The sequence below is a fragment of the Barbus barbus genome, assembly GCF_936440315.1.
Source record: "Barbus barbus genome assembly, chromosome: 2".
In the NCBI taxonomy this organism is placed as follows: Eukaryota; Metazoa; Chordata; class Actinopteri; order Cypriniformes; family Cyprinidae; genus Barbus; species Barbus barbus.
This window is the reverse complement of record NC_136730.1, coordinates 4029871-4053542: the sequence shown is the minus strand read 5'-3', so window position 1 is coordinate 4053542 and position 23672 is coordinate 4029871. Positions and strand designations below refer to the sequence as shown.

The window sequence follows — 23672 nt, the reverse complement described above, 5'->3', positions numbered from 1 at the left end:
ATGTAATTTGTACAAATTCATACGTATTGTGCAGCTTGTAAAATATGTACAAATTAGCAAAAATCTAATTTAAAATGAATTTGTACGAGTGAGGTCATACGAATTCATACGAATTAGCCACCTTGCAAAATATGTACGAATTGCTGTGAGATCGGGCTGGCACAGCAGATAGACGCGACTGCAATTCGGTCCTACTAATGGCGGTCGCACCCCTGTGTGACGTCACACGAAATCTATGAATAGTGCACTATATACTGTAGATGTGTAGTACAAATATGACTCTGTGCTAAATGAAAAGGCTATTTGCAGGAGCAATATGAAAGCAATAGTTGGCCAAAAAATATTTTCTCATTTACTCACTTTCATGTCTGTCCAAACCTATCTGACACTTTTGAATCACAAGTATGAGAGGATGGTAATTGTCACTGTCAAGCTAAAAATAAATAAATAAATAAAAATAAAGTACCATAAAAGTAGTCTGTATGGTATGATGCGTTTTTCCAAGTCTTCTTATGTTATTCAATTGATTTGTATTAAGAAAAGACCGTAATTTAAGTTGAAGGAACTGTATTCGTGTCCTCCCTCATTACCATCACTCCTGAGACCTGGTTTGTTTACATAAGAGCGTGCGGCAAGCGCCAATTACATAAGAAACCGCACACAAACTTCACTGGTTCTCGCGTCTGTCATCATTGTAATGTTGAAAGTGAACAAGATTTGAGAACTAGGTAAGTATGCACTAACATGTAGGTGGCACTACACACTTTGACAACCACTGAAAGAGCCTGTTCAGTGGATTCATTAGCTTTGCCGCAGCAAAAGTGCTTCCTACTGAAAAACGTTCAGTGAAATATCATGGGTCATTTCAACATGGCAAAATACGTTGGGGTGTCTTTCTGGTATTTCTTGTGAGAGTGAGCATTTCCCCTTGGGTGATCAATACCGTCATGATGACAGACAGCGAACCGCCACCACTTGCCAAAAATCAGGTGAAACTTTTTGGATTGCTTCGTAATACCAGGTTTAAGCAAAGAAAGATGTTTTATTAGAGAATGCTGGTCAATATGCCATTCATACACAAAGAAAGCACACTCTAATAATTTTGGAGCCTCATAAATCTTCATTTGAAATGTAAGAAGGAAAATTTGAGGGTAAAAATAGCTGTTAATTAAAGTTAAACATCAAGATGGCGCCGCTGATGGCAGCCTCTGTTGTGTGCTCCGCAGTTGTTTTTGTGTTTTTGTTAGCTTGTCCTGTCTTTAGTTATATCCCTGCAATCAATTTCACCAGAGAAAAATTGCTGGACATTCGGCAGTACACACCATCTGATATTTCACCGGTTTTTGACTATTCTGATGTTTTCCTGGACATTGAAGTTGGCGGAGCAGTGGCGCTGATCAAACGTTTTAGGACGCGCAGACGAGGGACGCGAGCCGGTGCTCGTGAAGCTCAGACAGCGCGGATTTCGAACATCACTGCCTAGCATTCATCTGGTCAATCTCCGCTCTCTACCCAACAAAACAGACAAATTCCTTCTGCTCTCCCGGACAAATAAGGACTCTGCTGCTCTGTGTTTCAGGAAAACCTGGCTGAATGACATCAAAGTCTGCCAGGCTTTCAGCTGTTCAGAGTGGATAGTGATGCAGAATCAACGTGGAAATTGCATGGTGGAGGGACATGCTTTTACATCAACGAAAGGTTTTGTACAGATGTAAGTGTTAAAGAAGATGTGCTGTCCCGATCTAGAAGTGATTTTCATTAACTGTAAGCCTTTCTACTCTCCACAGGAGTTTTTCTCATTCATTCTCGTAAGTGTTTACATTCCTCCACAAGCGCACATGAGCCTGGCTTTACAGAAACTCGCTGATCAGATCACAGAAACTGAGCAACAATGCCCGGACTCTGTTTTAATCATTCTCGGGGACTTTAATAAAGCAAATCTCTCTCGTGAACTGCCAAAATACAGTCAGAATAGTACATGTCCCACCAGAGACAGTAATATACTGGATCACTGTTACACCACAATAAAAGATGCATATCTCTCTGTCCCACGGGCAGCTTTAGGACTCACTGATCACTGTTTGGTTCATCTTATACTGACCTACAGGCAGAAACTGAAATCAGCTAAACATGTATTAAGGTCTGTAAAGAGATGGACTAATGGAACTAATAGGTTTTATGGACTAATGATGATTATGATGGACTAATGGACTAATAGGGTTTACAAACCTATTTTTATACCTCACTGATTTGAGTGTTTTTGAAGCTGCTTCAAATGAACTGGACGAGCTTACAGAGACTGTAATTTCTTATATCAGTTTCTGTGAAGATATGTGCATTCCTACCAGGATTCATCTAACTTACAACATGACAATCCATGGTTCACTGTAAAACTCAAGATAGCTTTGTCAGGCCAAAGAAGATGCTTACAGGAAAGCGGATAAAGTCTTGTATAAACAGGCCAAATACACACTGGAAAAGGATATCAGAGTGCAAAGTGGAATCATTCTGAAAAACTAAGGATTCTGTTCACTTTCAGTGACTCAGCATTACCGTGGAAAGGTCTGAAAGAGATCACCAACTACAAGATACCATCCCCCTGCACTGTGGAAAATCAACAACTTGCAGACGATCTGAATGAGTTTTATTGTAGGTTTAAAAAAAAAGCTCTGAGCACTAGAATGGCCAGGCACAGAAACAGTTTCTTCCCTCAGGCAATCATCTCTCACACTTGACAATAATTGTGGAATACACAACACTATTTATACACTTATTTATTTAACATACATACTTAGTTTTGAATTTGCACATAATATACCTGTACATGCAAAACTGTCTATTGTAATATACCTGTACATATTATTGTCAAGTTGTATAGTTATTCTTTATTTGCTTGTTCTATTTGTATTCTTATATTATCTGTGTTTTTGTCCTGTCACTGTCATTCTGTTGCACTGTGGAAGCTTCTGTCACGAAAACAAATTCCTTGTATGTGTAAATACACCTGGCAATAAATCTCATTTTGATTCTGATTCTAATTATTAATAAAATTCCATGTGTGTTTAGGTCTCTTCGGGGGTGATGTCATGTTTGCTTATGGAGCCTGTAAACGAAAGCCTTTATGGAGATGGTTTATGCAAATCATTAACATTAGAACAAGGTTAAGAATAATTATTGTGAATCAGACAGAATTTTGTCTTGAAGTTCTCTCTTGCCTATAAATATCAAAACACTTAATTATTAGTAATGAAACCCAATGTATTGGTGTTTTGGTCATTTTTAGGTGTAAACAATCATAACATGATCCACTTAACACTAACAAACACACACACACACACACACACATGTATTTCTGCTATGATTTTATGTGATTTTATTTCATTTTGCTTTTTTTATCTATTGCAGTAAATTAGAAAATTAAAACAAACACTTTTGAGGCCACTGAAAAGCAAAATTACACATATATAAAGTCTTTAGAGATGTGGTGCTGATTTTTCTTTTTTACATTCATAAGCAGATCAAGAACATAGCCTACTTGTAATCCACAACAATAACCTAATAATCCAGAATATATAGGCAGCTAAAATGCAATTATTAGTATTGTTTTAGTCAATTTAATTAAATTTTACAAAGCAAGAAAAAATAAACATGTTAATTTTATTTCTCTCATTGAAACTTCTTGAAATTTCTACACTGAAATAAAGGTCCTGAGATCAGAGATAAACTGCTACCCTCCACCTTCATAACTCTACTACCTTTCTACTGTATTCTATCAAATGTGTTTGACCTGTATCATCCTCAAAGACACAGACATACTGTATGAGCATGTGAAAAATATACATTTGCAGTGATAGTCATTGTGAAAGTTAAACAATTAAACAGCTGATTTCAGATAGATAGGTTTAACATCTTTACATAACTGAAACTGACAGCAGCTTTACGTGCAGGAATAGATGAGTTTAATGAGGAACAGTCACATTTACTGGCAGTAGAAAGTCATGACGTTCTCCTGGTTTCCTCGTATGAGCAGGACGGGACAGTGGATGCCGTAGCTCAGCGCGTCCAGCCAGGCCATATAGAGAGAACTAGGACAGGTGATTTCAGGGACTGGAAGAGAACTGAAATACACACACACACACACACACACACACACACACACACACACACACAGACACACATACATTAACTATTCAAATGTTTGGACACACTCGACTGAATTTATCAAGATCTCAAACCCTTTAAATCTAAAGGCTTCTGGCTACATTAGAAATAAAAATAACAATTGTTATAGCATTATTCAGCAGTATAACACAAAGGGCTTTGCAATAATTAAAATAAAAGCAAACCCTAAATTAGAAAGGTTTTTATTCAAACATGAACTGTGCATTTGTATTTCTTTATAAAATTATTCAAGCTTTTTGTATTTTTTCTTTTGTCTTTGTTGTTTTTTTCTCAGATTTTTTTCATTCATTTCCTGGTTTATTCTGTTTAGAGCTGGTATCAAGTACTAATTATTTGGTAAAGATGGTCATCCAGCTCTTTGTGTGACCAAAGTAATCATACTGGTTAAGTGAGGTCTCAGCGGGTCGAAAACAGTCACATTTAAGATCATTTGCTTCTGATGTTACTTATTTGAAGTCAGTTTGAGTCACTTTCAGGTCAACTAGTTTAACGGGAGATACTCACATTACAACCAGAGCCGCGTGGATGGAGTTCTTCTTGATGATCTCGTTTAGTCGCAGCGTACTCTCCATCTGAATGTGAATACAGGGTAATTCTAGGTAACTGATGGATCGCACTTGTGTTTAAATCCCCACACACCAGCAAACACACACACACACACCTTTGGTTGAATGTACTCCAGGTCTTTGTCGGATACTTTCCATGGACTCAGTCTCTTGAGCTCCTGTACGTTTCCTCCGGCCTGTTCCTCACTCAGCCTGAAGGGGGCGATGGTTTCCTCGTACCGCTGCAAACTACAGGAACAGCGAGGAAGAAAACCACAAGAGTTACCATAAATCTGCACATTTCTTACCTGTGGTTATGATCATGTCTGTGCATGTATCTCACTTTTTAGCTAGAGGAGGTTTATCCACATCTGTTATTACGACAATATCTTCGATCTCCAGCCGGAATCTCTTTAACAGCATCTTCATGCTGAAATGAGAAACACGTTGACTTGTCTGCATATCAAAAATAAAAAATGTGGTTACAAAAATGGCCAACTGACTCTTGACGGTCGTCATTCATGGTCTCCTGGTCTCCTAAGATAAACACTCGGAGTTTGCTCTTTTTCCAGCGGTTTCTTCTGCTCAACAAATACGGCACTAAAAGAGTCAGACCTGAAAGAGAGCAATGGCATTTCACAGTGAAAAAAATAATATGGAAATCATTTTAAACATATCAAAAACAGTGCAACCCAACCTGAACCAGTATGGTGCTTCTGCAGGGAGTTTTGGTATAATTCTCACCTCCGTCATCAGAGATCCAGTAGATGTCAATGTTCTTCCTGCCCTGTTTCATCTGAAACACAGATCTGACCTGCTCATTCGTCCCATCGTCAGAAATATCTGGATTGGGAGGCAAAAAAGGAGCTTTATAAAGTCAGATCGGTCTGGGAGGTTGTGTGTGTGTGTGTGTGTGTGTGTGTGTGTGTGTGTGTGTGTGTCTGTATACATACATACATTTATTTTTAAATGCATTTCCATCATAGTTTATGTGCTTATCTTATTATTTATTTTTTTGTGATATATTAAAAAATATATATAATTGTTAATTTTATTGGTTTCCATTATAGATTTTAATTTGGTATCCAAAATTATTGTAACATTCTAGTACGTCACATCGCTTCAGTAGCAATGCCAATTGAGTGAAAGTGGTCCATGCTTCACCTGAATTCCGGTCGGTCTTGTCCTTTTCATATTGCACTTCATCTGCTTCAAATGCTGGATTGTCAATTGCAGATGATCCACCTTCAGCCAAAAAAAAAACATTTTACAACTTAAACTGTAGTGTCAATCCGTTATCAGGTCATCATACCATATAAAACACACCTGCATTTTGCAGATCATCCGTTACGTCCAATCCGTCCATTATTCTCAGAACCGCGACACTGTAGCTGGAGTCGAACGCGTTGCTGAATGAGAAACATTATATAATGTCAAAATACAAAGAAAAGAGTGCAACTAATTCACTAATATTTGTGAACAAAAGCAGCAGCTCACCTGATGGTTTCAACGTAGTCATGTAAGCGCTCCGGTTTACATTCCTGCCAGTTCGTCTTGTAGCCCAAAACCAGAGTGTTTGGCCTCAGTTTACCGAGACCTGAGGCCTAGAAAGATGATTGACAACAAGAGCAAAGACTCTGTGAGAAGAACAGGACTAGGAGAAGAAACAGATCTGAAGCTAGCGACAGTCGCACCTGCATGAGATTATGTGCGCCCTCTTTCAGACTGTCAGCGGCGAAGGACGTGTAGAAAGAACGAACTTTCCTCTGATTCAGCCAGTCCACCAGCATATCAGTGCTGTGCTGCGGGAAACTGGACTTCTCATCCTCCTGGAAGCATATGAGAGCAAAACACTGCCTTCACATCAGTTTTTCAAAAATATATAAATTCTTTAAAAATTCATTTAAATTCATTAAATTGCTGGTTTATCTGAATAAGATGAATGTCACGTACCATGATTATGTTCCCACAGATCATCAGGCTGATGTTTTTGGTAAAAGTCCCAACAAAGTCCACCAGAGCGGGACGAACGTTTGGAGGGCCGGTCAGAACGAGACACTGAGGCCTAAGAGAGCGTTTATATGTGAGCGGCTGGTGTACCACGATCCAAAGCTGTCAGTTTGATAATAATCTTTACCTGTAGTTTTTTACGTGGTCTTCCACACCAGTCAGAGACATCGAGAAGGACAAAGCCATGTTGTAGAAACCCGCCTGATAAGACGTGCCCCAGTTTATCTCTGGACACACGATCAGACAAGATGAAAAACTTTTTTTTTTCTTTTTTTCTAAAATATATCATAAATTCAGAATTTGGGGTTCTGTAGCTCAACTGTTAAAGCATGATACTCACTAGGTTTTGTATAAGAAACGTAGCCTAGGAGGAAGAAGACAATAACGAAAGTGACGAGAGCGGCCCACCATGTGAACAGAAACATGAGGAGGAATGACAAGCAAGAACCAAACAGAGATACCCATGGAGAAAAGAAGCGATACTGTGGCCGCCAACCTGAAAGAAAAAAAAAAAGCAAACAAAAAAACATTTTTATTTTAATTCAACCCCTTCATTCTTTTTTTCTTCTTCTTTCCTATCCTTCTTTGGACATGAAGTGCATTCATTAATAACAAGGGTGCATAAATTACAGCTTGTGAAGCTTTTTTTGCTAAAAAAAGACATGAGCTTACAGAAACATGAGCTTGAAGAACCTCACAGATCTTTTATTTTTTTTTAATTCTAATTAAACTAAATAAAGAAGACCAGGGACCGTATATATAAAACTTCTCAGAAATACTCTTAAGAATATTCTTAATCTTTGACTTAAATGTCCAAAAATTCTACTTTTCTAAGAGTAGGAGACTTTTATAAAGCAGCTAAAAGCAACTTTCAGTAAAGTCTATGACTGATTCTTAAGTGTTGACTGAGGTGACACTAAAATGTTCTCACCTAAGGACTACAATGATATCAACAATGACTGACCTCGACTTCTGAATCAGCCGATAGTGAGCCTGCTCATGTGAAGTCACAGCAGCACAACAACGATCATTCAAAGCAACTACTCTAAAATCATTTAATTAAGACACTGAAATATTTTAATATTTAAATGTTTTTTTTAATGCTTTGCATTGCACAAAATTATCTCAATTTATAATTGATGCTTTGTTTTCTATTGCTATGTCTCGTATTCAATTGCCGATTTAGGAGAAAATCTTAAAAATGATGGATGTGTCAGTCCTAAATTTAGGACTCCTAAATGTTTGCTCTAAGAGTATTTCAGTTAGGACCACTCTGTACGAGTCAGAATATTGTAGAGGTCTTGAACTTTATGTTTTATGCTTTATGAAGGGTTCAGTTTATGAGCTATGCACGGACAAACCTCATGAGGTTTGAACCCCCCCTGAAGCCTAAGTAATTGCCAGATATTTTAATATGCACAGGTATATATACCAAGTAGAGTAACACCGTACTGTTGACAATATTGAACAATTTGAGCTAAATGAGCTGGATATGAGCTGGATAGATAATATATCTCCTTGGGCAAGCAGTTGAGTGATCATGTATCTGTAAAAGGAGGAGTAGGGGATGGAGGAGGGTAAGCACATGTCTGTGCGACAGACTATGGCAAGTGTGAGTATGGATGATCTTATATATCTTATTAATTGTAGTGGGAGGAGTTACGATCAGCTGAGCATCAGCTGATGCTGCAGTCACGCCGTGGTCTGCCTGAACTATGCTTGAGGTCCATTCGTTTCAGTCAGGACCACTCTGTTCGAGTAAGAATACCTGAACTTTATATTTGGTGGCAGGCTTCGCTCTGAAGAGTTCAGATTAAGAGCTATCCACAAGCAAACCTCACTGAGGTTTGACCCCCAACACAGAGACGTAGTAAATTCAGTTCTAAGCTCATTCAGGGAGTACACTTTCTGAATGGTTAGAAGAGGTGGCATGCCTTAATATTTAAAGAGAGCAGCTTCTTACTCTGCAGAGATGTCACCATTATAAGATCAGGCCACGTGCTTGCACAATGGGAAACAAGACGTTCCATGGCTACGTAATCCACATCTTATGGCAATTACTACGTAATGCCAATGTCTTCCAGGTCTTCTTGGAAAGACTGTCTCTATGTCTCCATTGATCTTCCTTGTTCAGCTTTTGATTCAGCCTATGTCCCTCCATCAGTGGCCACTATGCTCACAAGGTTGTGGGAAGTCGTGGCCTAATGGTTAGAGAGTCGGACTTGTAATCCAAAGGTTGTGGGTTCGAGTCTCGGGCCGGCAGGGATTGTAGGTGGGGGGAGTGAATGTCCAGCGCTCTCTCCACCCTCAATACCACGACTGAGGTGCCCTTGAGCAAGGCACCGAACCCCCAACTGCTCCCCGGACGCTGCAGCATAAATGACTGCCCACTGCTCCCCAACAAAATGAAGTAGCTACAGGGGAAGCTAGGCAAGCTTTTAAATGTCAAGATGATGATGTGCTAGCATGAATAGCATTATCATTAACATCGTTAAATGAGCGATTTTTAGATTGAGTTTGAAGAACCAGTGAAATAAATGATGGACTAAAGCCTATTTTACACCCTATTTTCAATCCCTCAACGAAAAATGACTTTTAGCTCTTCATTGGCATCCATTTATAACTAGTTATTTATAGGTTTCAATCTTTAGATATCTTTAATTAACACAGTGCAAAACTGATGAAGATAGTCAGGTTCTCACCAGGTGATTTGGTGATTGTGGCATGGAAGGTGCTGAAGTTGATGAGGCCGTAAGAGCAGAGGAAGAAGTTGGAGATCAGAGGAGCGATTGTGTTCAGGTCACCTGAAAACATCAACATGACACCAAACGTTAAAGCGTTCACCGAGAGAAACACCTCTGGTCAACTGCTCTGTAGGAGATCCAGGACTCACCGATGAGGATGAAAGCCATAGCAATGCTAAACATGAGCACATAGCCTCGTAGTGGCTCGTTGTTTTTCCCGTATCCTTTCCCAAAGAAGCCAATTAAGGGGTAGATGTTATCCTTACACAAACACTGTGAAAAAAAAAAAAAAAAACACGATATTAAATTGTTATAGCATATGTTATATTTCACTGCATGTTGGATAAACAAACAAATAATTAAATAACGGCTGAAATGTCTACCTGGAAAATTTTAGGAGCCGATACCAAGAAACCTAGGGCTGATGACAAGGTGGCGGCAAAAACCCCAATGGTGATCAAAATACCCCATCCTGAAACAGTGGTAAGGATCTGAAGGAAACAACAATAATAGAAAGTATCCATCCATTATACCCCCACAGTTTTGGACATTTTGCCAACCTTGGAATTATACAATGTTAACTTTATTAAAAAAAGCTATCACATAATGTAAATAAGTTTTCACAGAATAATAAAATGTGAATAACTATTTTGCTAAAGGTGACGATTTGCTAAGCCATGATTTCCAAATGCACTGAAGTAAATATAAAAATACTTTACAGTCATCAGTATTCACAAAACTTGGACTCCAGCACAAAGAAAAATATTAATATTTTCACTTGTGTCTCTGCTATCAGACACAAATAAGCATTTTGTGAAATTTTACTTTATGACAGAAATGTTAAACAACTGAGTAAGATATCCAAAGATGTAAACAACATTATGAGACAAAGCTGGATATTAGGAACTGGGTTATTATTGTTAACTAAAATGAAATCTATATATATATAAAAAAAAAATGCTACTTGAAATGGAATTAATGTTATATAAAAATATATATAAAAAAAAAAAAAAAAAAAAAAAATCTAATTGATTTAACTTCTAGTAAATCTGAGATAAAAATGAATAACTATACAAAAATACAATACTGTCGACATCAAATAACAAAAACACAGCACATTTACTAAAACTGTAATTAAAATCTAAATACTAACTAATTCAAAGTATTAATAAAAACTATAGTATATCAGTGATACTAAACTAGCATATTGTGAATTAATTTAACATACGTGGTTGCATGGCTTTCTTACTTCAAATGCATTCCAATGTCCTTAATGAAATTGATGGAACACGATAGAAATGAATGGAATCAACTGTGATATTGATTTATCAACAGGGCCTCACCCGGAAGTTGTTTGCCAGTCCATGTTTACATGTGCGGTTCAGTTCACAGTGGTCAAAATTCCAGCCAAATTTACAGCCCAGGCCGGTGCAGGGGGTTGTGAAATTCATCAGGGGAAAACTATCATTCACATTCCCAGAAGCATGTCTGACAACAGTTGCAGCTGGAGAAGAGAGGATATTGCTTTGGTGAGTCTTTCACCCAGTAAGACACATATAATGAAGCATTGATGATGCAATACAGTGCAACAGAATGTCTAATCTCACCACATGTGACTGAGATCAATAAATAGCTCAAGGTGGTCCAGAGTATCGCCAACAAGGTCCCTTTAGGAATCCCACCTGTTGGATCCTGGAATAACATGGAATAACACATGCCATTAAGTGTTTTAAAATCGTTTTGGCTTTCATTCTTTACACGCTCCATCTGAAAAAAATAAATTACCTTGAGATCTCCACAGATGTTGACACCAGACAGAATTCCTGTGGCAGCCGGGAAGAAGATGGCGAACATCCTGAAGAAATTTTCATTTGGGCCTTTGAAGGCAGGCAACAGATTATCCACGAAAATCTCACCTGGAAGATGAAAACTGTGGTTAGGTTTTGCTGGTCTTTTGCCAAACAGGTATTGGTGCAAATTCACTGAAGAAAAAAATAATTTTCTTCATACAGCATCTTTGTTGGAAATACCATAATCTTTGTAACTCCAAATCAACAAGACCATTTGGTAGACCAGCAACAACATTAAAGTTACTTTAAGTTTAAATTCTGGATTTCAGCAACCAAAGGTGTTGTGCATGAAAAACGCTACATGGTTAGATATGAATCATGAATCACGTATGTTACAGGGCTCACAAAATTTCTAAATCCTTGGTAGCCCTTCGGGTAGGTACTCTTCAATTTTTGGTTGCCCCAATTAAATTAAACTAGCCCAAAAAAAAAATACATTTTTTTTTTTTTTTTATACAGAAAATCAGATAAATCTAAATGTCAATCAAAAACATTTTCAGTACACAAATATCAACAAATATCAATGAAATAATTTTATTTCACTATTTATTGTATCTGCAGATTTTTTTTTAAATCAATTAACGGCAATTTATGAACCTTTTTAAGAGCTGCACAACTAAAATGAACTGTATGAGTGGGGTTGGACAATGCTTTAGGAGCAAATATAGCGGCTTCTCCGGTAACGGCTGTACACAAAGCAGCACTGAGCTCATATACACTGCTTTAGCAGGCATTATAAGAAAGATGAAATGAAAATGCCAACGACACATTTCTGAAGACAGGCGATTCCCTTCAGAGACACATTCACATAAAGACAGCTGTGCCGCGGTTTTGACTTTGAAATGTGCAGCACTCATAATTTTTTCCAATTTTTTTTATGGCCTTCAATTTTATACATCCAAATTGAGAGTTTTTAAGGACCCGCGGGAGCCCTGTATTTGAGGTAGACCGTCGGCAGGGCAGTGATAAAACGTAATAGCCCCGGGACATAGGGATAGCAATCGTGCGAGCCCTGTGTTATGTAGCTGTACTGGGCTGTTCCTATCTGAAAAACCAACAATGCGACTTAGAAACAGGAGTTTGCTAGATGCACTTGAAGGCTGCAGTTGGCCAGGATCCTGCACTCACCACGGTAGCCGAAAAATCCCACAGCCTCCTTTGCTTTGTTGGTGGGAATGACCGTCCCCACAAAATAATTAATTAAAGACAGCATGATGGCAATGAAGAACAGGATCTGAGCCTGTGGTGGGGCAAAAACAAAGAAGATCAGCTGTGTTACAACTAGGAAATTAGCGAAAGCAGCAATAGAAGACTGTACCTTCGCCTCCCAAGCCATGCCAGCGAATGTGATGCAGAGGAGGAGGACGACAGTAACTGCCCCAATGATCCTCACATCATTGACATCGTCCACCATCTGAGAATTAAATTCCTGAGAAGAGAGAAAAAGATTGTGGATTAGATTTAAACTGCCGTGTTGTCTGTTAACTTAACCTTATTTGATATAACACTTTGTGCATGTCTCACTTTGAGAAGATCTTTGACGGTCTCGGCGAACCCCACTGTGTGGAGCGCACAAGCAATAGCGTTGGCAAAAGAAAAGAGCAAACCGATGGGTGCTCCGAGCTCCGGACCCAGACTCCGAGAGATCATGAAGTATGTGCCACCTGGAGGAAAGACCACAGATGAATTTGTCCTTGGCATTTAACTCATCCAAGTGCACACCGGTGAAAACACACACCCGGGGCAGCGCAGGCCTAATGTACAGCCGTATTTACTTGAAACATGTTATGGTGAACAATTGATTTCACTCACCAGAGGACACCTTCCCGTTGGTGGAGATTGCAGACACTGACGTTGCCGTGATCGTTGTGACAACGATAGACATGAAGATAATGACGTAGGTCAGAACTGAAAGTAAGAAAAATGTGTCAAATGACTTTAGATAAGATACTTGAACTCAGATAAACCAGATAGAGGATTGACTCACTGAGTCCAGCTTGAGACGTGATCCAAGGCAGCCGCAGGTACATAATGACTCCCCAGATGTTCAACATACAGCGAATCTGAAATGAAATTACAGAAAAAACATCAGTGGTATGTGAATGTCTTTCCTTATTATTGCTCTGCTGAAATAAAAACAAGCAGTGATCATATTTCACACTAAACCTAAAAGAGTGAAATTATATATATCTATATTATTTTTTTGCAATTATTTTCATAAAAACAAAGCCAGGGATGCAACCCTATGTAGATGAGATGATAATAAACCTGAGATAATGCTTCAGTGGTAATGTTATGTGAAAGAATAAGCGTTAAGCACACATTTTAGTAATTGATAATATGATACAATTAATTACTTTAATATTTGTAATAAATTACAATTATAACAGACAGACATTTATTTTGGACTGCTACTGCTACCTATACTGATATGTATAATGTCAGATAATAATGGCGTTACCACAACCAAAATGAAACAAAAGCTCACTGGATCTGAAATAATCATGAATGTGAAAGGCCGTTAAGTGAGGAATTTCATCCCTGTTATGCATTTTTTTATTTATTGTTCATATATTTTTGTTTTATTTTGCAGTAATGATACTTATGAGTAATGTGTAAAACAAAGAACAATGCTGTTTTTTTAAAAGTCAAATTTATGGTAGCATTATTGGACTAAATGTATTTTAAAAATTTGACGTTTTTGTATAACTATAGTACGACTCTAATGAGAATGATCTTTGAGAAAAAAGATAAAACATTCATATGCAATATGATAATGACAATTTTTGGGAAATGTACATGTAACTATGGCATGCCAATAATGTTTGTAGTTAATTATTTATTTCCTTTTTTTAACGTTATTATTTGTTTCATTTCACCATGGGATGAAAAGTGGCATTCACATCCAGCAAGTTTAGAAGTATAATAAGAACATGGAACAGCAGCTCAGATCATCTTAGAAAAACGTTGATGAGAAATATTTGGGTTCTCTGAGAAGGACATCTGGCAGATTTCTTGGAAACTCTGAGCACAGACTTAAGCATTACTGTAGCTCAACATTTAACATCTTGGAGAAACTAGGTAAGTAAATAAGATCACATTAAGGATTGTTGCTTTCTCACCATGACTCCCAGAACCCATCCAAAGCGAACGAGCTTGACATTAGGCCGTTCATCTTCCTCTGGTGGTGGAGGAAGATCATCAGGTTCCGGCTGTTGACAGCAACATCCAGAGAATCAACATCAAAATCAATCATGTCACCATATGAACAATAGTATTTGTGTGTGATATTCAGTTAGACTCACTTGTATGCATTAAGAAGCTTGATTAGACATGCATTTGCTTTTAAATTACCACTTCTGGAGTTTTACTTACTGGTTTGCGCAGAACATCCAGTGACGGTCTTGTTTTTTTTATATGTCCTTTCCATGTGTCTTTGGCATAAAAGTCATATTTTGGCAGGGGATCCTGTGGATTGTAGAATGACATTTTTTTCATATCCTTCTCCTTCTCATAATCAACTTCCCCAATGTCCACAGTAACTCCTTGAGGTGGGACATTGTTGTCTGGACGACGCAGACCCGGGATTAGGTTTCTGATGCGTTCAATATATTTGCCCATCGTGTACTTTCTAGGACTTTAAACTATAAGATGTCAACCGTTGCTGTTTTAATCCTTATGGAGAATGATCCAACACATCCAAGGAAATCACAGCTCCAAGCCGAGTCGAGATGAACAGACCTTCCTCTGCTATCAGAAAAGCTGTGCTTTCTTTTATACCTTAATTGAGCCTACTTAAATACACCCATTATTAGATGTACACAAACACTGTTGCAGAACCATGACTGGCAGTTCTTTGTATTGTGTTCTCTTGCTATTTGAAGTCTTCTTCAGAAATATCAACAGACTGGTTTCCCAACACGTCACATCTGTCAAATAGAGAGTTTGCCTACCAACAGTTTGGACGTGTGAACTTCAGATATCCTTTATCCAAAGCAGGCAATGAGCATCAGAAATAAAACAATTACAGATTATTATTATTATTGGTCTAAAAGACTTGCATGATCGCATTTGACTTGCTTGTTTAGCTCGGCCTGCAACTTGCCATGAACCTGTGATTTTGCGTTAACTGTTTCACCTAAACAAAAATGACATTAAATGGAGAGACTTTTGCTGAAATGTTGCTCCTTCCATTGCTCATCAACTTTAGTGAAGTGAGTGAAGTGACATTCAGCCAAGTATGCTAACCCATACTCGGAATTCGTGCATTTAACCCATCCAACGTGCACACACACAGCAGTGAACACACACACACACACAGCAGTGAACACACACACACAGCAGTGAACACACACCGTGAACACACACACACAGCAGTGAACACACACACACACCGTGAACACACACCCGGAGCAGTGGGCAGCCATTTATGCTGCGGCGGCCGGGGAGCAGTTGGGGGTTCGGTGCCTTGCTCAAGGGCACCTCAGTCGTGGTATTGAGGGTGGAGAGAGCGCTGGACATTCACTCCCCCCACCTACAATCCCTGCCGGCCGGAGACTCGAACCCGCAACCTTCGGATTACAAGTCCGACTCTCTAACCATTAGGCCACGACTTCCCCCTTCCCCATATCTCAAATGTTTATTCTGAAATAAAGGCAGACCAAAATGAGATGATGGTTGTCATCCGGTAAGGGTTAAGAGCTATAAAATGAATGTGGAGAGCAGCTCATATCATTTGATGAGAAATGTTTGAGTTCATATTGAGGCTTTTGATGGCAGACTTTGGTATATAGATGGACTCCCTCAATTGAAGGAACGAAATCCTTACCACTGGTTAATTAATAACTATATGTGTATACTTTTTTACATTTTGCAAATTAGACATGTTTGAACTGTTGGATCTTGGCATGTTTTGTTTTTTTTTTCTCCTAAAAGACTAAAGGGAATTTTCCCACTGCTTGCTAATATTTTATAAAATCCATAAAATCTGCTTGTATTGTGAAAATATATATATATTAAAAAAAAATCAACTGAAACTCTGCAGCTATGAAAACAAAGGTTGTTATGGAAACACATTAAACCTAATAGCGAGATAATGAACATCAAGAGAATGTAATGAGAACATTTTCATAATGTTCTCGTATGGAATTACTTGTCAATGATTTGAACCAGCTGTACCATTATTTGTGCGTCATCTGGTATCTGCTACTTTCGTTTAGTGTTCCCATTCATTTGTTGTGAGTAGTAACATGAAATGTTTTGTTGACATGGGTTTTCTTTGGGTACGTGAACCTGCTTCATCACGATAGTTCCAAGTCTCTATACAGCAGTATTTGGTAAACACACCCACATCCTCATCTAACCAATCAGATCGTGGCATGCAGGTGGTGTTTACTGGAACCATCATGCTTTTCATGAGGGCAAAATATAGATGGCCAAAAGGATATGTAATTTATAGAGTGGACATGAGCCAATCAGTTCCATTCCTAGAATTTAGATTTCAAAGAGCACTTGAGTCAACAATCAGAATGGGCCGAAAGAAAATATAAACTGTTTCCACAGTTTATACAAGTTTCAAGGAACCGTGTGCCATAAAAAGTTCATAAACAGGTTATTGGTATGAACAGTAAAAGTTCTTACTGTGAGTTTTTATTATTTTATTGTATTTTTTTGTCATTTATTGGAACACAGCCCATTTGGGTGGGCTTGTCAACTTTGTGCACTCAGGACTCTTGTGCAAGTGACCTTGGTTTTCAAAGGTCTCTCTTTCAAAGGTCAAAGGTTTTTCTCTGTTAACAAGTACAAAGAAAAGTACAACCAAGAAATTGGGAGCACCCCACACCACTGTACTGAACATTTTCAGAAATGAGTAAGTGACTGAAAAACAGAGGGGGAAAACTTTCTAGATAAAACACTAGTGTTTAATAGCTCATTTGTTAACATCATTAGCAAGCAGTTGTGTTAATGCATAGTTAATACTTATCTTCTTTTCCGTCTTAATGCGGCAAATAGATCACAACTGTCAGGTTGATACATTATTATTTTTCTTATTTTATGATAATTTAAATGTTACATGAATAGATACATTGAGTTCACTTCAGTCAGGTGTCTATTTCTGTTTGATTTGTTGTATTTTTCGATAGTGTGTTCTTTCTAACCCCAAACAGAAACAATGTGACTGTACTAAATAAGAATCTGAACTTTCTGAAAAGTACATGTCAACTTTGTGGTAAACAGAGGAAAAGGCTCACTGACACCAGCCTGTGGGGTAACTGCTGTTATGTAGCTCTGAACTTTCTGGAAGGGCAAACCCTGATGAAAACATGTTTCCTAAAGTTGGATTCTTAATTTGTTAATTTTCTTTTTATATTATCACCATGTGTAATTAATAACATCATTATCACAACAAATAAATACATAATAATAACTTTAATAGCTGTGTCTGTACTGATCTGAACCCAAAACAGCAGACTATGATCACACTGTAAAGGCTGCAGGTCTATCGAAATGAGATCTACCGACCCAGAACCTATAATTAGCATGTTGTTGACTTCAGGGAAATACAGCATACAGGAGCGCCGACAAGAGTGAGTGCTGTAAACAGATTAACAATAAGGAGAAGCATTGCTAAAACAAGAATAAAACCCAGACAAGAACACCAAAGACGCTTTTCTAATGGAATTTACAAGAAAATATCTGCCCATGGAATGGGAGGAACGCTGGAGACGAGAGAAAGAGCGCAGGAAAAGGATGATAGAAGAAGGAGGAGAGAAGTTTGAGGAGGAGAACAGGAAGCTAAAATGGATTGTGTCCTACAACGACAGCAGGATAGGAATGAAAAAGGAGGCGGAAAAGGAGAATGAGGGTGATAATGTGGAAGAAGATGAAGTGCAAAGGTACCATAGGCAAAGTTACCCAAGTGAGCTCTTCCAGACTCTGGAGGAGATGAAGATGGAGAACGTCCTCACTGACCTGATCTTGAGCACCGAGGACAAGCTGAGCCTCCACGTTCACTTGCTTGTCATGGCTGCAGTGAGCTCCGCCATCCAGGAAAAGCTCCAGGAGAGGGATGGAGATGAAAAGGAGATGTCTCTGAGATTAGGTCCTGAGGTTAATGGTTCTGCTTTGGCTGCAGTGGTGGAGTTTGCCTACACTGGAGCCATCACCAATCTGAACAAAGACAACATGATGCAGATTCAGACTGCAGCTGTTAGTCTGGGAGCTCCAAGAGTCCTGGAGCTTTTCAAAGTGGAGGAAGATGGAGGTAACAAGGAAGAAAATCTGAGAAAGATCTCAGCGGAAGAGCAAATGAAGGTCAGCCTGCAGTCCATGCAGGACTTATGGGCCAAAAGAGTGGGGTGTGATGTAGAACTGGTTGCAGAAGGAGCTGTTTTCCATGGTAAGCCACCTAGACACACTGTAACATGAAAAAAAACATGACTAGATAACCCACATACATTTACGCATTTAGCAGACGCTTTTATCCAGAGCGACTTACATTGCATTCAAGTTACAGTTTTTGTTTTTTTTTACATTTTATCAGCTCTTGCTTTCCCTGGGAATCGAACCCATGACCTTGACATTGCTAGCGCCATGCTCTACTATTTGAGCTACAGGAAAGCCCATGTTTGGGTGTTTGCCAGTATATTGCCATGTGGTTGCTGAGTTCTCTTCATTTCATTAAATCCATTATTCCGATCTGAATTTTCTGAACATTTGAAATTTTAATTTGAACAGAATAAAAGGATGGCCGATTTCCCTTCCTTGAGTTCACAAACCACCTGTTTCCCTCCCTTGACTTCACAAACCTTTAGATTCCATTACATTCAATCCATTATTCAAATCTGAATGTTTTGAAAATTTGAAATTCAAATTTGAATAGAAGAAAATGACAAATGCCCTCCTCCTCCATTTTGTCAGCTGCTCAGCTTGGCTTTTAACAAGCTGTAGAAAAGGCAACAATAGTTAAAAGCTGAAAACCAGAGGTAGAGAAAATAATTATATTCCATTGCCGCCATTATTTGACATTTGAATGCTTTGAATTTTTATAAAAAATCCAAAAATTTTCCCTCCATTTTGTCAACTGCTAGACTTGACTTTTATCAAGCATTAGAAAAATATATCTCTAGTTAAATAAAAGAGAAGACCAGAGGTTGAGAGAAAAAAAAAGGAAAAAAAAATGTTTTAGTGACTTCACAAATGTTTTAATTACACTCCATTATTCAAATCGGAACATTGTGAACATTTGAAATCTGAATTTGAACATGAGAAAATGACAACCATTTTCCCCTCCATTTTGTCACAAAGACAACAATAGCTTAAAAGTGAACAACAGGTAGAGAAAAAAAGTTTTGAAAATTTGAATTTGAACAGGAAAAGAAAATGATGACCACTTATTTTGCTACATTTTGTCTGCTGCTGTAGGGATTAAAATGTTTAAAAGTGAAGAACAGAGGTAGAGAAAAATGTTATGTCAATGACACAAACCTTTTAATTCCATTCCATACATTATTTAAATTTGAATGTTCTGAACATATGACAAATCTTAATTTGAACAGAAGAAAATGACAACACGACAATGTTTAGTCAACAGCTAGGCTTTATCGAGTTTCATAGAGCTGTAGAAAAAGACAACATAAGTTTAAAAGTGAAGAACAGAGACAGTTAAGTCAGTGACTTTACAAACCTTTTGATTCCATTCCAGCCATGCATTACTCAAATTTGAATGTTTTAAAAATGTAAAATTTGGCTGGGAGGTCCTTGACTCCTTGGTCCTTGGCAACCATTTTCCCTCCATTTTGTAAACTGCTGACCTCAAGCCGCAAAAAAAGAGAACAGTAGTTTAAGTAAATCAATTATATGTTGTTCTTAAACATTGCTGACTCAATTCTTTGCCTCGTGAAGCTCACCGGGTGCTCCTGGCAGCCAGCAGCGACTACTTCAGAGGCATGTTTACCAGCGGTATGAGGGAAAGCCAGCAGGAGTCTGTGTCTCTACTGTTAATTGGAGCCGCTGAGCTCGAGGCCCTCCTGCACTGCGCCTACAGCGGTGCTCTGGTGCTCGGATGGGGCTGCGTGTTCGAACTCGCCTGTACCTCGCTCCAGTTTCAGTTTCAGCCAGCTATCTCGCTCTGCATTCAGTTCCTGGAGCAAGAAATGGACGTCCACAACTGCCTGGACGTGGCGTCTTTCGCAGAGGCCTATGGGATGGCTGAATTGATGGAGCTCGCTGAGGATTTTGTTCTCAGACACTTCCAAGAAATATCTGCCACCCCAAAGTTTCAGGACCTCCCGGCCGAGAAGCTTCTGCAGTTCCTCCGATGCGACGCGTTGTCCACCCCATCGGAGCTGGCAGTTTTCCGAGCGGTCGTCACTTGGGTGGAAGCGGATCCCACCGAACGGCTCCCGCAGGCCGAAGAGCTCATGCAAGCTGTGCGTTTTCCATTCATGACCTTCCGAGAATTTCGAGAGGTTCGCGCCGTGAACCTGACCATGGAATGCAGTGGAGACATTGAGGTTGAACTCTACAAATCAGCGCTGAAGGAGTTTGGATTTGGCATCTCAGACTGTGTGGCGAGGAAACGTGTGCGTCATCCCAAAGACGCCCTGGTTTTGGTCGGAGGTGATGAGCTGCATCCAGACATGGGTCATCGGCTTCCAAGCAAGCAGCTCTGGTTTGCTAACTCTCTGAGAAGCGGAACAGGCCTTGTGAAGGAGATTGAGTGGAGGTTGCTAGGAGAAATGCCAGATCAGGCCAGATTTAGACACGGCATTGGGGTCCTCGATGGTCAACTATATGTAGCTGGAGGCTGCCACTTCTACGCAAAGACTGACACCATGAAATCTGTTTACAGGTAAAGTAATGGCCAAGAAATCAAAACTGCACTCTTGTGGCGTGTTGTCCATGTCTATTGACATGGGCTCATATAAATTAGTTACATAAGTTAGCGAGTAGCAAATCATGGTTTTGCTAGGCTGAAATGCAAAATACTGGAAATCAATCAATCAATCAATCAATCAACAAAACAGCCAGGAAAGTAACATTTGTTCTGGAAAAAAAAGAGATCCACATGCAATATTCATGCATTGTTTATGAGGTGTACTGTCTATTCATGACTGAAAAGAAAATTGATTTTGTCAGTGTGGTTTTAGGATCATATTTTAGTTTTGATTATTATTTTGAATGGATTTCTTTACATATGTCTATAAGTTTATTATTTTTAAATTATTTTTTCAGTTATAGATTTAATTATTATAATAATAAAATAAATTATATATTTAGTTCATTTTTAAGTCAAATATACGGTTTAATGGTGTCTTTAAGTCAAGTTCTATTCATTTAGCTAAAAACAAAAATAAATTAATGCTGTCAAAATTAGAAAACAAATATGAAGTCAATAACATTTGTAGCTTTAAAGTTCCATCTATATTTAATTTAGAATTTAGTGTTTGATAACTTTATTCAATTTTATTCAAAAAAAGTTCAAATTAGCTCTCAATTATACTGTAAAGTTAGTATAGTCATAACATATAGTCAATGGTTAAAATATTGGGGGGGGGGCAATTTCATAGAGACATTGGTAGTTCTGGTATCAGTGATATTTGCATTCAATCATAAAAAATATGCTATTAAACAAATATTTAAAATATACTGCCTTTGTTGTTTCTACAATAATTGGAAGATTGAATGTGAAATTATTTCAATAAAAAATTATATTTAAAAAAAAAAACGTTAATGTAAGATGGGATTTAATTGCAATTAATCATGATTAATTTTAGAAAAAAAGTGTGATTAATTACTTTTTTTGACAGCACTAATGTAAATACATTTTCCATGTCAGCATGTATTTATTTATATTTCTTCACCTGTTTTCACTGGTTCTTTTTGTCTAACGACACCTGCACATCTACATCAACAGGTACGACCCTGAGAGAGACCACTGGAAAAGGCTGGCAGATCTTCATGAACTGAGGAGTAACTTTACGCTGGTGGTGAGTGGAGACGGCCTGTATGCTGTCGGAGGAGACAAAGACATCAACACAAATCTTGACAGTGTGGAAAAATACTCACCAGCAACAGATTCCTGGAGGTAAGAGGAGGAGGTAAAACAAGATAAAAGAGTAAGCTAATAATTTATTAAAAAAATCCTTTATAATAATGAACTGACTGCCTGTTTATTGTGAAAATGCAAAAGCAATGCAAAGAATGAATGAACTGACTGACACCTAGTGGCTCTTAGAAGCACAACAATATACCTTTAAATTAAGGATGCTCTTTGGAGAATCATTGGTCTGTTTGGAGAAAATAATGTTGGTCTTTCACCTTTGTCTCATTATTTTCTTCTAAAATTTTGGGGAGAAATAAAACAGACACAAATAGAGCTATTAAATATGGACTTTTCTGTTCTATGGATCAGCTTCTGCCATCCTTTGGACCAAGCCTTGAGTGGTCATGCTGCCACCGTCTGGGGAGGCGAGATCTTCATCTCAGGAGGCTTCAACTGCAAGTACGAATGCCTGGTGTCCATGTTCCTCTACCACCCAGAGAGAGGAACCACATACCTCGCTGAGATGACCCACGACCGGGCACAGCACTGCATGGAGAGCCTGAAAAACCACTTCTACGTAGCTGGCGGGGTGTGCAACCTCCGGAAGTACTACACAGATCAACTAGTCTGTGAGATGTACAACCCTGTTCGCGACACCTGGACAGTGTTCATTCCTCTCCCCATTCCCCATGTCGGCGCGGCCTCTACTGTTCTGGAGGAGAGGCTGTATATTCTAGGCGGTTATTGCCAGGAAGACTACAGCGAGGCCAGGCTCACTCATCGCTATGACCCTGTGACTCAGAGATGGGAGAGCATGGGAAAGATGCCTGGTCCCGTCATAGATATACGTGCATGCCTCCTTCATCTGCCTGATCACGTCAGAAAATGAGAACAAGATGAACACATGTTGGTCAGCTTTATTTGAACAGCTTAAAAAATCTAGTGAGATGCCTTTCTGTCTACATAGAGAGCTGCCTTGTAAGAGACCGTCTGTAAACTCATAAGTGCTGGGTCATTCCGTGACAACTCAACCAGAGGTCCCCGGCTCAAATTTTTGATTTTGCTAATATTTTTTATGAAGAAAGACAGACATGTATAGTGATGAAAGCCAAAATATTAAATGTCATGGATGAATATTTACTGAATATTCCACGATATAGTAGAGGGAGGTCAAAATGGCAATTTTCACGTGAGATTCAGAGTCAAATTACAGGGGGGTAAAAATGACTTCAGAAAGATGGCAGCATCATAATGTCAATTTTACATAGATATCGGTAGGTCTGTTAGTAAAATC

General features: G+C 38.6%; 2 protein-coding genes across 2 annotated transcripts; one reads left to right on the top strand and one right to left on the bottom strand.

The window, feature by feature from the left end:
• Nucleotides 1–2627: 2627 nt before the first annotated feature.
• Nucleotides 2628–15100, bottom strand: LOC306844065 (solute carrier family 12 member 3-like). Its single transcript, XM_079375925.1, has 26 exons — nt 14707–15100; nt 14454–14543; nt 13319–13394; nt 13144–13239; nt 12856–12995; nt 12650–12760; nt 12460–12571; nt 11267–11397; nt 11089–11173; nt 10825–10985; nt 9865–9972; nt 9631–9754; nt 9440–9541; nt 7078–7233; nt 6865–6964; nt 6681–6792; nt 6422–6556; nt 6225–6331; nt 6054–6136; nt 5892–5972; nt 5472–5570; nt 5231–5342; nt 5071–5157; nt 4844–4976; nt 4687–4754; nt 2628–4118 (listed from the first exon to the last, which is right to left on the bottom strand). The coding sequence occupies exons 1-26, from the start codon at nt 14950–14952 to the stop codon at nt 3980–3982; spliced, it is 2994 nt and encodes a 997-aa protein (XP_079232051.1). The 5' UTR covers nt 14953–15100; the 3' UTR covers nt 2628–3979.
• A 2906-nt stretch (nt 15101–18006) lies between these two features.
• LOC306878749 (kelch-like protein 33) lies at nt 18007–23267 on the top strand (the record flags this gene model as incomplete). The annotated part of the gene is made up of 4 exons (XM_079431262.1): nt 18007–18730; nt 20236–21184; nt 22250–22420; nt 22748–23267. 4 exons carry the CDS (start codon nt 18007–18009, stop codon nt 23265–23267), a joined length of 2364 nt encoding a protein of 787 aa, XP_079287388.1.
• Between the last annotated feature and the right edge of the window lie 405 nt (nt 23268–23672).